This window comes from Furipterus horrens, unplaced genomic scaffold, assembly GCF_987537825.1.
Source record: "Furipterus horrens unplaced genomic scaffold, mFurHor1.1.pri manual_scaffold_5, whole genome shotgun sequence".
NCBI classification, from domain to species: Eukaryota; Metazoa; Chordata; class Mammalia; order Chiroptera; family Furipteridae; genus Furipterus; species Furipterus horrens.
This window is the reverse complement of record NW_028327175.1, coordinates 35,410,290-35,423,725: the sequence shown is the minus strand read 5'-3', so window position 1 is coordinate 35,423,725 and position 13,436 is coordinate 35,410,290. Positions and strand designations below refer to the sequence as shown.

Here is a 13,436-nt window from a genome sequence, read left to right as displayed (position 1 = left end):
TCCCGGGGTAACCAATTTTACCGAGGAAGAAACTAACACACCAAAAGGTTAGATTATTTGTTGAGGGTTATGCACTAAAGGATTCAAATTCAGAGTATGTTATTAGAACTTTCATCAAATTCTTTTAAGATGTTTTTAGAATAGCCCAATAAGAAAGGGCATCAACAGATCATCTATTTTTTTAAATCCCCTCTTCATAGCACCTTAGTAATGTGGAAGCCTAAGCAAGGTCACCAGAAGGGGCAGAGCACAGCCACGCCACACCAGGCAGGGAACGTATCCCTTCCATGTGTGAATTCTTCACATTAACCATTTTATAATCACACTATGCTTTTATGTTGGATGGAGGGAGGACTTTGGTTGTATCTGTGTCACTGGGAAAGCCACTTGTTCTGTTTAGGATTTGGAAGAGAGGAGCCATTCAAATACCTCATTGCCATTTTCAGAGCAGCTTTTATTTTGAAGAAAGAGAAGGCAGAGAATATTAAAATTCATAGAAAATTATTCCAAAAGGGTTGGTAATCCTTATTTAAGAATGAGCTGTGAGTTTTGAAGTGTTTTGCGGTTGCTATTCATCACTGTGAGAGGGAAACCCTGCTCATCTTTTCCTAGGGCAGCCTCGTCTGCAGGGATTCCATATTTAAACTGCGTTTACGGGGAGGTGAGTGAAGGAAAGCTCCTCCTCGGAGGGTTGCCCCTGCCAGCCAATCACCAAGCACCCTGGGCCCCGTCCACGCCTCCTGGCCTGATAGATCCAAGGATGGAGCGCAATTGGTGCATAGTTGAGGTTTTATGGGAGGGGTTTCTTGTCACTCTTCCCAGCTTCCCCACAGTTCCTTATTTGGTAGCTTTTGATAGAACTTGTCTTTCTTTCTTGCAGCTAAACATATTGGCATACATTATTCATTAATCCCTGGAGCTCAGGGAGAGAAAGATGCAGACACTCAGATCTATAGATATTTCATTATCACATGAATTTTCTTTATTCAGAAGAGTTGTTGAATGCTGGCCCAGTCTGGAGTTTTACAAACGGCACGTGTTCCATGGGAAGACGGCAGGATATCAGATGGGATCAAACGCAAGGCTTTCTTATATAAACTTAATTCCCAATAATCTTTAAAAACCCACACACTCTGAGCCTTGTAGAGATTAAACTATCAAGGTTTTGAAGATATATATATTTTAGAACCTATTGTCTATATAATCAATCAAAAATGCCTGAAGCTAACTATTTACTGTCAGTGTCTTGGGGCTACATAAAGGTAAGGTTTATTTAGCCTGATTACCCTGGTTGCGTAAATGATTGTGTTAATAAAGTACAGTGGAGTTAAGCTTTCTAAGCAGTCTTACTTTTTCTTAGACATGACTACAGAAGAAATATGTGGTTGTAGTGGTTAAGAAAAAGAGAAATTTTTTAACTTTTATTAGTCGTAGTTTGCATGTTAAAATAGCTTTCTAATGTGCCGTGGTTCTTCTGTTTGTCATGTTGTATGGGTTTGAGTTATGCTTGTTAATATTAAGGTAATTAAATAAATCCTTTGGTAATAAATTATTGAGCAGAATTACTTATATTTATGTATGGGTTCCAGTTAGTTTGTATCACTTAAAATTTATTTAAAAAATAATTATTGGCTCTTTCTAAAAATCTGTACTAATTTAACCTGATGAAAAGTTGGGGGTTTTGTTTTCTTCACCTTTGGATGTAAAGACCTAGATGACATTAGAAATTGACACTACCTGACTTTTTAAGTGATTTATTATTAAAATGAAAACTTGATTACTTGTAAAACTTGAAGAAATTTATGTTGTGTGATACTGTTACTTTTGTTAATCTCAAAAAATGGATAATACACTGAATTTAAGAAAAATTTGGTCCTTCCTGGCAGTCTTCTTACATGAACCCTGGTAATGCCAGCTTGGTGATCACTGTAATAGAAGAAAGAGGTAAAAAAAAGAAACCTTTTTCAGTCCTAAATGAAGGATCACTTCAGAAACTGAAATTTATTCTTGAATATTTGAGTATATCACAGTAATGCATTATTTTTAAGACTCCCTTCTCTTCCTTTAAAAACTCAGATTGAAATATTTTTTCATTTTGTTTTTTTTTTTTAAAGGAAAATGTACTCTTTGCTGTGAGATTTACCTGCATTCTAAGAAAATTTCAGTTTTAGTTGTCCAAGTAGTTATGATTCCCCACCTCCCTTTTAATGTATGGATAGTCCCAATGTTTTATTATTTTTTAATGCAGATTTTTATTTAAATTTTGCTAGCCATTTCTTGGCTTAAATTCTTTTTTAATACAGGAAAGAGTAAAGGATAATAAAGGAAATGCTCATAATCCTTCTAGTATTCATCTCTTAGCTTTAGACAGGTCATTTTTGATACATTTTTGAAGGGTTTCAGATTTGTATTATGATTATGAACAATACCTCTAGGAATCTCAGAATAGAATTTTAGTGCATATCTTTGAGGAAAATTTGTGCTAGACAGCTTTGTTTATGTGTTAATATTGTACTGCTAAAAAATATATAATGTCAAGAAGAACAAATATTTGCCCTTAAGGACAAATATAAATATATTTAGTCTTATACATGTTAAAGGATTTATTATTGTACAGCCAATGCAGCATTTATTTTAGATTTTAATGTTGATATCTACCAAACTTGTAGTTTATCACAGTGTGGCATATTTAAATGATTTTTATCAGAATATTATTGGGGGGGGGAGACAAGCATTTTATAAATGTTGACCTTTACCACCTTCTTAATTATATACTAAGAGAATATATAATATACCCAGTAGCACATTGGCATGAATGCAGATATAAAGGGATTAAATTTAAGAATACTTAAAATTTTTAATTATTTTTATTCCTCAACAGTTTTAAATGTAGAATATAAATTGAGGAACTGGAGTTTAAAAATCAAAATACATTATTCAATTCCACTGCATTTCACTTTCCTTTGTGCTTTAAATGCTGCACACAGACATTGTGATGCATAATGGGGACAAAGGGTTTGGAAACCTTAACTTAGAGATCTTCTTTTTTCTTTGCTGCAGCAATGATTCTATATATTATTTCAGACTATTTAGAAAATAGCCAATCAGAATAACTCATCACCAGAAAATATTTAGAGGTCGCTTTTTAAAAATATCTAAAAGCTCAAATAAATTGTTCTGCACTTTGCAACTAGTTCTTTTGAAAAGCGGTTTTATATTTTATCTCTTCTAAATCTGTAAATAGAAAACATTACAGCATTCTAGGAGAAACACATTTTATTACCTTTTCTAATCATTTTCCCCCTCATAGTAATTTTATATAGTTATTCAAATAATAATATGTAGCAATCTTAAAATGGGAGAAATTCCACTTACATTTAAAAATAATTGTTGAATGGTTTCTTGTTCTTTATATCCAGCTATACACTACAAAACTGAATTGTAATATCAGCTGCTCATTGAGAAAACACTGTGGTTATTATTTTAGCTTCCTGGACTCAAAGTTTTATATCAATAGCAGAAAAGGGAGGTGATTTTAATTCCTTTTAGAAAATATTAAAACTTTTTTTTTTATTTCTTTTTGTATTGTTGTTCAAAAATGTGATAACTTAATTGACTCGTTGAAGATTGTCTTTGGGACATCTCCCCTCCCCTTTCCCTGGGGAAGAAAAGGGACCGCTTAAATTGTCTCTTCTAACAATGTTAAAGGAAATGTTGACTTCCATGGAGCACCTCACCAGCCTTCATGGAGAGAGAGTTGTGCACTGAAGTATTTCTCCACACCATCCTTTTGGGTTTGAACAAAAGCAGAAGAGTAGTCTGGGAATATAGAGATGCAAAAATAATCTGTGGAATGCACAATCTGTAATTTATTAGTCTGTACAATGGGTTCCTTTCACTGGCATTTGTTGCCTTGGTTATGTGTACTGACTGGCTATTTTGATGACTTATATAAGCAAAACGCCAGGAAAATTACACTTCATTCTTTATATTCTTCCAGATAAATTCAAGCATTTGTGTAGGGAATCTGCAGGTACCATGCAGTTTTTCAGCTTTAGCATATGGCAACATGTTCCTCATACCATGTTGCTTACAAGTTAGAAGGTAGTTCTGTAGAAAACTGGGTGCCCACCTAAATTTCCCAGCCCCCATCCCTAAAGCTTGCATTGAGTTACATTGAGAGAAATGCGTGGAGAGCAGGTGGTCAGTGCGGATCCTGTATAGACTGTGGAGAGGCCAGGAGTGGCTGAAAGCTTTGCCTGTTCCCCGTCCTATAAAAGACTTTGTCATGACCAGGTGGTTCTTCATAGCTCATATAACGGCCAATTTCAGATCAAAGAGATATTTCATTAAATGTATGTTTGAAATGTTTAGCAGACTCTTTTGAACATGTTAGCCTAAAGATTTTTTTCCAGAAAGTAGGTTTTATTTGTTAAGCAAGGATTTACTTACCTTTGAGTCTTGTACATCATATTATCATTATATTTTTGAAGCATGGTGATCATTTCCTATATGAATAATATCCTAAATTATTTATCGGAATGAGTAGGGGAGCTAGATATTTAGATATGTACTTTTACGGGCATAACTATATCCAGATCTTACATCTTTTTGTCCTGCAATGGTAAAAATCAGCCTTCACTATAAAAGGCCCAGAGAAATAGAAAGAGCTCAAATAATGTTGAGCACTTATGATGTGCCAGGCCAAATACAAGACACTTTCTACTAGCTCGTTTAATTAGTTTATAACCTATAACTTACTCAAGGAAATATAACTTTATAAAAGATTGACAGAAAATGTTTTGAACACTGTTGTAAATGTCTTCATGTGTATTCTTAGAAGGCCCCAAATTTTACTTTTTCCCCAATGAACCATAGTATATAATTCTAAGTGAAAATTAACAACCCATTTTTTATACACTACATCATGCTAATTTAAAAAATATACATCCATACAAGTGAAAAAATGCATAGAAGGAAATATAGATAATAATGTATGGTTATCTGAACAGTGGGGATATATATGATTTCTAATTTATTTTTTCTATATAGCTTTCTAGATTTCTATATCACATGTGCAATTTATGATCAGAGACAAGTTATTAAAAATGCATGAACAAAGAAAGTGAACTTTATATTTCTGAGTTTGAGAATAAGTTTCCTTTACCTGTAAATTAACCAGAAGAATTTGTATTGGTATATGGCCAATTCTTCAGTTTTGGCTGTAGGATAATGCTAATAAGCATTTCTTGTATCCAATAGTCTATTGAAATGTTTTTATTGATTTTCCTCAGTGCTTTGTGGTGATAAATTCTGACATCTAATCTCCATGATCAATAAGATTGACTTTGGAAGTAATTTGCCAAATTATCTTTTTTTTTAAGTAATTTATTTATTTGTTTGTTTATTTATTTTATTTTTAGAGAGAGGGGAAAGGAGAAAGAGAGAAACATCACTGTGTAGTTGCCTCTCACTCACGCCCCCAACTGGGGACCTGATGTGCAACCTAGTAATGTGCCCTGACTGGGAATCGAACCAGCGACACATGGCTCACAGGCCGACGCTCAATCCACTGAGCCACAGCAGCCAGGGCCTGCCAAATTATCTTGAGTTAGAACACCTTGGTATGAATTATGCAGAGAAGAAGGGTGTTCTATTTTTTTTTTAATTCTAATGAACTGATTAAATACTGAGTTAGCAATACATATAAAACATTACTAAATGATAAGCTCACTACTGTCTTTCCTCCAGACTTAAATGATACTTTATGATGAAATTCAAAATTTTAAAGGCAACTAAATATTAGAATAAAATATGACTTTTTGGATCAAGTATCTAATAGGATAGTTACTCTGTATATAGAAAAATACGTATTTTTCTATATGTTAAGAGAAATATTAAGGTATATTAAAAGGCTTAATTAGGCAGTTTGAGGAGTTCAAGAAAGACATTAAGAAGCAGTTGATGGTGGGAAAGCATAATGTCTCTGAGACTTCCGCTTTTGAATGCTATGTGGTGGTGGTGGCAGGTAAATCCCAGGTCTTCTTTGGATAAAATAGGCACCATGGCATCATTTAAAAAACAAACAAACAAAAAAAGAAAACCATAAAGTAATGAAGTAGAGTACTGAAAATTAACCTGTTTTGTGTAAATGTGACTTAAGGAAATGGACTGATAAATTGTGTGGATGCTGAGAACCAGTAAGTCTTATACTCCCTACTTAGGAGAAAAAAAAAAACCTTAAGAAAGGAAACATTATATAGTATTCATTCAAATATTTTATGTCACTGTAATTCTGGAAGAGTACTCAAGTTTTGTTTTGCTTTGGGGTAAAAGACTACATTTTAACCTCTGACCTGTACCCATATTCATTTCTTCTAATGACAAATTGATTAAAATATATATATACCATGTTTTATTGTGTGACAGTCTTTTGTGTGCCTATAAATTTGGAGGTTTTTTTCTTCTCTAAATTCTAATAACACCTTATTTATTAGTGCCCTTTAAATTAAAATTAAATAAAATCCAAAACTCAGCTTTTCTTTTGATCTAGCTACATAAGTGCTTAAGAGCCAGCCACATGTGGCCAGTAGTCACTAATGCACTCATTACAGAATTTTTCTATCATTGCAGAAAGTTCTATCGGATGGCACCTATTTAAGGTGTTGGGACAATTTAAAAATTCTTTGGGCATATTTTCCATATCTTAGTGTATGCTTATGTTCTTTCACTTAAATTTTCATCTTCTATTATTTTATGTTTTTCAGTTTAAAAGGATGCTTAATCGGGAGCTCACCCATCTCTCTGAAATGAGTCGGTCTGGAAATCAAGTGTCAGAGTATATATCAAACACATTCTTAGGTGAGAATAACAATTTATAAGTGCAGTTTTTAAGTTTTCTTTTGATTTGTTTCTTACGGGAGGTGAATTAGGGCATCAACTGATTTTGGAAATCAAGCATTATGAATTTCATGTATTTTTATTCATTATATTAATAATTTGAGCCTCTAAGCTTTAGAACCTCAAGTGACAAAGTACATGTTTATCTTTTAGTTTTATTCAGGACTTTAGGGATTTTCTGAATTAAAATTATATATTGTCAGTTTTTCCAAAGTGCACTAAACTGAGAAATGTATTTTTTTTAGAGGAATCTATACATGCATTCAATAAATTCTTGTTCAGTGCCAGCCATTTGTTGGGCACTAGATATTTAATGATAAATTAGAAATAGTCCCTGCCCTCAATCAGGTCATAGTCTAATGGATACTATGCCTGATAAACTGGTGAGGCAGACAGATAGAATACAGGTGCTAAAGAAGAGCTTGCTGATCATAGCAGCTGCAAGTTTGGGTAGTGGGACAATACTGCTCCGAGCACCCACTCATGGGAAAAAAAATGCGGTCAGTGAATGTCAATAACTTGAACATATCTTTGATTTGACTTTACGTTCAAAACCAAATTGTGGAATGTCTTACTAGTATATTCACTAAACAGACATTTACTGAACACACACTATGTGTAAGAATGAGTTAGAGGAGCTCCCTCCCTTGAAATAGGGGATGAATATACTGATATATCTGGTGTCTTTTGTTTGAAAATAACAGCCTTCGTGAATCTGATATTCACTGATCAGATAACCTTGGAGATTCCATAAAACCATGTTACATTATAACTCCTATCTCCCTATAGACAGAAAATGTAAAATCGAAAGCAATCTTAAGTCATTCAGATAAGCTATTTAGACTCCTACCATGTGACTCATTTCAATAAGTTGTTGGGTTTACACGCTGTTTTTATATTTTCACAGTAAGTGTCTCCCATTTCCAAGTAGTATTGAAACAAGTCCTTAACTTCACAAGAGCAGTTTTGAAGCTACTAAGTGAATTTCAGATAGGAATGGAGTTGATTAACAGTGGAAATTACCAATGTGTTTTGCTTTTTCCAAGTCTGCTATCATGATTAGTGTTTCAAAAACTTAATTAGGGCATCCTCTCAGAGACGTATCCACTGAATACACTTGATGTTAATTATTTTGCAGCAAGATTTATTTGCTTAATTTAGGGTATCAAATTAAGTCCACATCAAGTTATAAATATTCAACTTCTCTAAAAGGAGCTTTACCTGGAAATAGTTCCTGGAACATATAATGATAATGTAAAACCTGTCCAGGTTTTGTATATGTTATGCTTTTTAAAAAAGTCTGGGTGGAATTCATAGTAAATGTAGAATATTTTCTCTATTTTTAAGATAAGCAACATGAAGTGGAAATTCCTTCTCCAACTCAGAAGGAAAAGGAGAAAAAGAAAAGGCCAATGTCTCAGATCAGTGGGGTCAAAAAGTTGATGCACAGCTCCAGTTTGACTAATTCAAGCATCCCGAGGTTTGGGGTTAAAACTGAACAAGAAGACGTCCTTGCCAAGGTAAGAAAAATTCAAGGATTGTGGTCATAAATATGCAACAATGCCTTTTAATGAATTTTTTATTCCTTTTAGTAGATGAACAAGTTTATTAATTAATGGGGTTTTTTTAAAGATGGGAATGCACTTTATAAAACTCTTTCTAAATAATTTGGGTTTTACTAATAAGTGGATTTACACAGGTAGTTTCAGATGTGTGTTCTTTCGCTTACTTGCTTCATTCAACATTTTATTGTTTAACCTTAAATAGTTAGAAATCTGTTATCTTGTTTTTAAGAGAATAGATAACATTTTTGTGAGTTGATTTTACCTATTGAAGAAATTATCTGAAATTTATATTGAAAGTATATAAATATGTTGTGTTGTCAAAGTCATGAGGTTAAGCAATACTGTTTAGTTTTTAGTATATTTAAGAGAATTTGTCTAACGCATGCCTGTATTTACATGCTGCATCCATTACACTTAAAATGAATCATTTTCTTTATAATCTAACAATCTTTTCATTAAAGTCAGTAATTTTTAAGTGAATATGTTCATTGTTTCATATTCTGCCTCTGCTTTCTAAGTTTTTCTGTCTCTTCTTTTATCCCAGGAACTAGAAGACGTGAATAAATGGGGACTTCATGTTTTTAGAATAGCAGAGTTGTCTGGTAACCGGCCTCTGACTGTTATCATGCACACCATCTTTCAGGTAATATGGTTTTTGATCACCTTTCTTTTTATTCTGCAACTTAATGTCCAGTCTTATGAATTGTGCATACATTTTATCTTCTTTACTAGTCACCTTTTACCTTTTTCTTATTTGCCCCTTTACCTGGGAAAATACAAATAAACCAATGTTGTTAATTTTTTTCCATTTAAGAAAAAGATATGATGTGGGAAAATGGAAGTGATTCGTTAAAATCATAGTTTAAAAATCATCCACATGACCCTGACTCACCTAGGAAATGGAGTACTAACTATAAAAAGCAAATCACCCCCTGCTGACTAGACTTAGGAAATAATTTTTTCACAGTTTTGTGAACTGCTTTCTTCTTCGTATTGATTTCTCATTCTTGTTGAGCTCCTTTTGTCCCAGTGCAGGGTTAAGATTTAAGTGAGTAGTTGAGGCTATAGGTACCCCAGGACTGGAATGGCAGATTCCAGCCCTAGAAAGGATGTTGCATTTCAATTGGTGTATTCTAGTTAGTGGCTGAGTCAGTGGCCTAGATGGAGGCTAACATCATGATCATGGGACACAGACACTTTTATAACTGGCAGCTCATACCATACATCTTGGGTCTTCAAGCTCTGTTGGGCTTCTGATGAACAATTCAACTCTGGTTTTATTCCAAAAGTCCCATATAAGTCCCTCCCATTGGCCTGCTGACAGCAATCAAGACTCATCTACAGGAGGTGGGAATACTCAGCCCACATGGAGGGCGCACCTCGAGTACACAGCTTGGGTGGTAAGGGAGGCTGTGCCACTGAACTCTACAGGACACCTACTACATTAGGCCATGCTACCAAGACAGGGAGTCATAGCAGCTCTACCTAACACATAGAAACAAACACAGGGAGGCTGCCAAAAGAGGAGACAAAGAATCATAGCACAAATGAAAGAACAGATCAAAACTCCAGAAAAAGAACTAAACAAAATAAAGATAAGCAATTTATCAGATGCAAAGTTCAAAACACCGGTTATAAGGATGGTCAGTGAATTTCAACAGAGCATAAAAAAGACCCAAGCAGAAATGAATAATATAATTGAAATAAAGAATAATTTACAGGGAATCAATGGCAGAGTGGAATAAGCCAATAATCAAATCAATGATTTGGAACATAAGGAAGAAAAAAATATCCAATCAGTACAGCAAGAAGGAAAAAGAACCCCCTAAAATCAAGAATAGTGTAAGGAGCCTCTGGGATAACTTCAGACATTCCAACATTCATATTATAGGGGTGCCAGAAGGAGAAGAGAAAGAGCAAGAAATTGGAAACCTATTTGAAAAAGTAATAAAAAAACACTTCCCTAATTTGGTGAAGAAAATAGACATACAAGTCCAGAAAACACAGAGAGTCCCAAACAAGATGGATATTATAATTAAAATGCCATAGGTTAAAGAGAGAGTCTTGAAAGCAGCAAGAGAAAAGCAGAGCGTTACCTACAAAGGAGTTCCCATAAGACTGTCAGCTGATTTCTCAAAAGAAACTTTGCAGGCTAGAAGGGACTGGCAAGAAGTATTCAAAGTGATGAAAAGCAAGGACCTACAACCAAGATTACTCTATCTAGCAAAGCTATCATTTAGAATGGAAGGGCAGATAAAGTGCTTCCCAGACAAGGTAAAGCTAAAGGAGTTCATCATCAGCAAACCATTGCTATATAAAATGTCAAAGGGACTTACTTAAGAAAAAGAAGATCAAAACCATGAACATTTAAAATGACAATAAATACATACGGTAATTATCAACAGTTGAATCTAAAAAACAAACTATGCAAACAAGCAGAACAGAAACAGAATCATAGATGTAGAGAACATTGGAATGGTGGCCAGTGGGGCAGTGGGACAGGGGGAATGGGGGAAAGGTGAAGGGATTAAGAAGTACAAATTGGTAGTTACAGAATAGGCAGGGAGATGTTAAGAGCAACTGTAGGGAATAGAATTGCCAAAGAACTTAATATGCATAACCCATGGACATGAACAGAGGAAGGGGTATCACCGGAGAGAGTGGGGCATACTGGGCGGAGGAGGGCAAAGGGGGAAAAGTTGGGACAGCTGTAATAGCACAACCAATTTTTGTTTAAGAACTTTTTGCCTAGACCAGAGTTCCTGACCTTGGCACTAAAAAATAAATATATAAAGTCCCTGGATCTTCCCAAAGATTTCCATTTTCCTCACTAGACATTGTGAGAGTGCTATTTTCATTTCTGGGTGTGAATTTTTTTTTTTTTTTAACACACTCAGTGAAAATCTTTTTATGTAAGGACAAAATGTTAAGAAAATTTCTTTTCCTACAGGAACGGGATTTATTAAAAACATTTAAAATTCCAGTGGACACTTTAATTACATACCTTATGACCCTGGAAGACCATTACCACGCTGACGTGGCCTACCACAACAATATTCATGCTGCAGACGTTGTCCAGTCAACACATGTGCTGTTGTCTACTCCTGCTTTGGAAGTAAGTCCAGTTTCTGAAACTTTGAGAGTACTAACTTGCCACTCATAGGGTCTTCTTACATCTTTATAGTAAAGGGTAGGCAGTATAGAAAATAGCATTCAGGGGTTCGTCTGTTTATGACACTGCTTCCTTGCAATGATCTCGTGGACATTCCTTAAAGCACATCTGACTGGCTTATTCAATTTTTGTTTGTCTTTCTAGAATTTAGTCTAATGGCTTTTGCATTTATAGTTCAAAGGATGATTATTTTAAAATATAAGCGATGCATTGACTTTTTTCATAGAACTTATTAGAAGGAAACACTTCTTTAATTTACCAAATCCTAAGAAGTTGTTTCATTAAATGTTTGTTTAAGCAATTTGACTTCCTTAATTGTTTGAGGAAAGATTCTTTTTTGCTAGTATATTTTATAGTTCAGATTGTTTTCATTATAAAACTACGTTAATACCTCATCATTTGAGTGAGTGGTTCTCAACTAGGAATGATTCCTTTTTTCTCCTTCTCTCTCCATCCCCCCAGGGGTACTTGGCAATATGTGGCAACATTTTTGACTGTCACAGCTCGGGGAGTATATGCTACTGACATCTCATGGTTAAAGGCCAGGGATTCTGCTAAAATTCCTTCAATACACAAGACTGCCTTACATAACAAAGATTATCTGGCCAAAAATGTGAATTCTGCTCAAGTTGAGAAACCCTGGTTTGAATGAAGGAATAATTCAAGGAACAATTGTTCATTATTTTCTTTGAAAAATAATTTTAGTAGATACTCCTTTTGCAATATTTAAAAATATATAACCAGTTGAAAAGTTTTGATCATAAGTTATAATAATGTTAGGTAAAATATTTTCTTCCAACATTACACTTAAAAAGTTCATGAGCTCTAAAGGACTGTTCCCAATACATTATAATAATATATTTTGAAACTTCATTTTGTTTTTCATCAACTTCAAGGGAGTAATTCCCCGTTTGTTTAAAGCTTAATCTGTGTTACTATAGAATAGTGATGTTATGTTTATTGTCTGATTTTCCAGGCTGTGTTTACAGATTTGGAGATTCTTGCAGCAATTTTTGCCAGTGCAATACATGATGTAGATCATCCTGGTGTGTCAAATCAGTTTCTGATCAATACAAGTAAGTGGAGTTTATTCATTTATTTATTTATTTATTCTTCTTTTTGCAAAAGATATTTTTTCTTCGTTTACTTAGAATAAGGGTCTTTATATACTTAGGGGTATTTCCAAAGCCATAAAGTTGTTTTGAGATGTGTAAATATGCTTTTTAATGAGAGTGTGTATTAATGTAATTTGGTTCTGAAATTATTATATCCTATGAGGCATATACTGTTTGAATATTTAGAATATTTTGATCTATTTTTGTATCTTTTAATAGCCTTTGGACTACCGCAGAACAAAGTGCACTCCAGTGACTCACTCACATATAGGAAGATTAGAAAGTCGTGGATTTCCTAAAATTTGTGGCTAGCCAAGGACATTTTAGAAGTTTGGTTTACGAACTTACCCAAGATTAGACAGGATAACATTTTGTATTCCAGCTACCTTATAAGAACCTATAACAGAGTGCCTTCAGGAACTATCTAAGTGTTAAATAGATAAAAACACATAAATGGTAATACATATTAGGTGCAGCTGCATGAGTTTCCGTTGTATCAGGAATTAGGACTGACTGTTTCCTTTCTGAGAAGAGCATGAGGTTATATAGCACAGCGTACACTGGTACTTTTCCTTAGCCTGGCCTGATTTATTATTTTGATAGTTATGCATGTCTTGATATGTTTCTCATTTTACAGATTTTTAACAAATTCATAAAAACTTTGTTTTAATTTAATTTTTGCCT

At 34.1% G+C, this 13,436-nt stretch overlaps 1 protein-coding gene across 3 annotated transcripts in view; it reads left to right on the top strand.

The window, feature by feature from the left end:
* PDE4D (phosphodiesterase 4D) overlaps positions 1 to 13,436 on the top strand; it is a 318,702-nt gene that overhangs the window by 294,154 nt on the left and 11,112 nt on the right. For all 3 annotated transcript variants that reach the window (XM_090276285.1, XM_090276286.1, XM_090276287.1), the window contains 5 exons: positions 6,768 to 6,861; positions 8,248 to 8,420; positions 9,010 to 9,108; positions 11,416 to 11,580; positions 12,614 to 12,713. In XM_090276285.1, the coding sequence (XP_090132411.1) occupies positions 6,768 to 6,861; positions 8,248 to 8,420; positions 9,010 to 9,108; positions 11,416 to 11,580; positions 12,614 to 12,713 (631 nt within the window). The remainder of the gene's footprint in view (positions 1 to 6,767; positions 6,862 to 8,247; positions 8,421 to 9,009; positions 9,109 to 11,415; positions 11,581 to 12,613; positions 12,714 to 13,436) is intronic.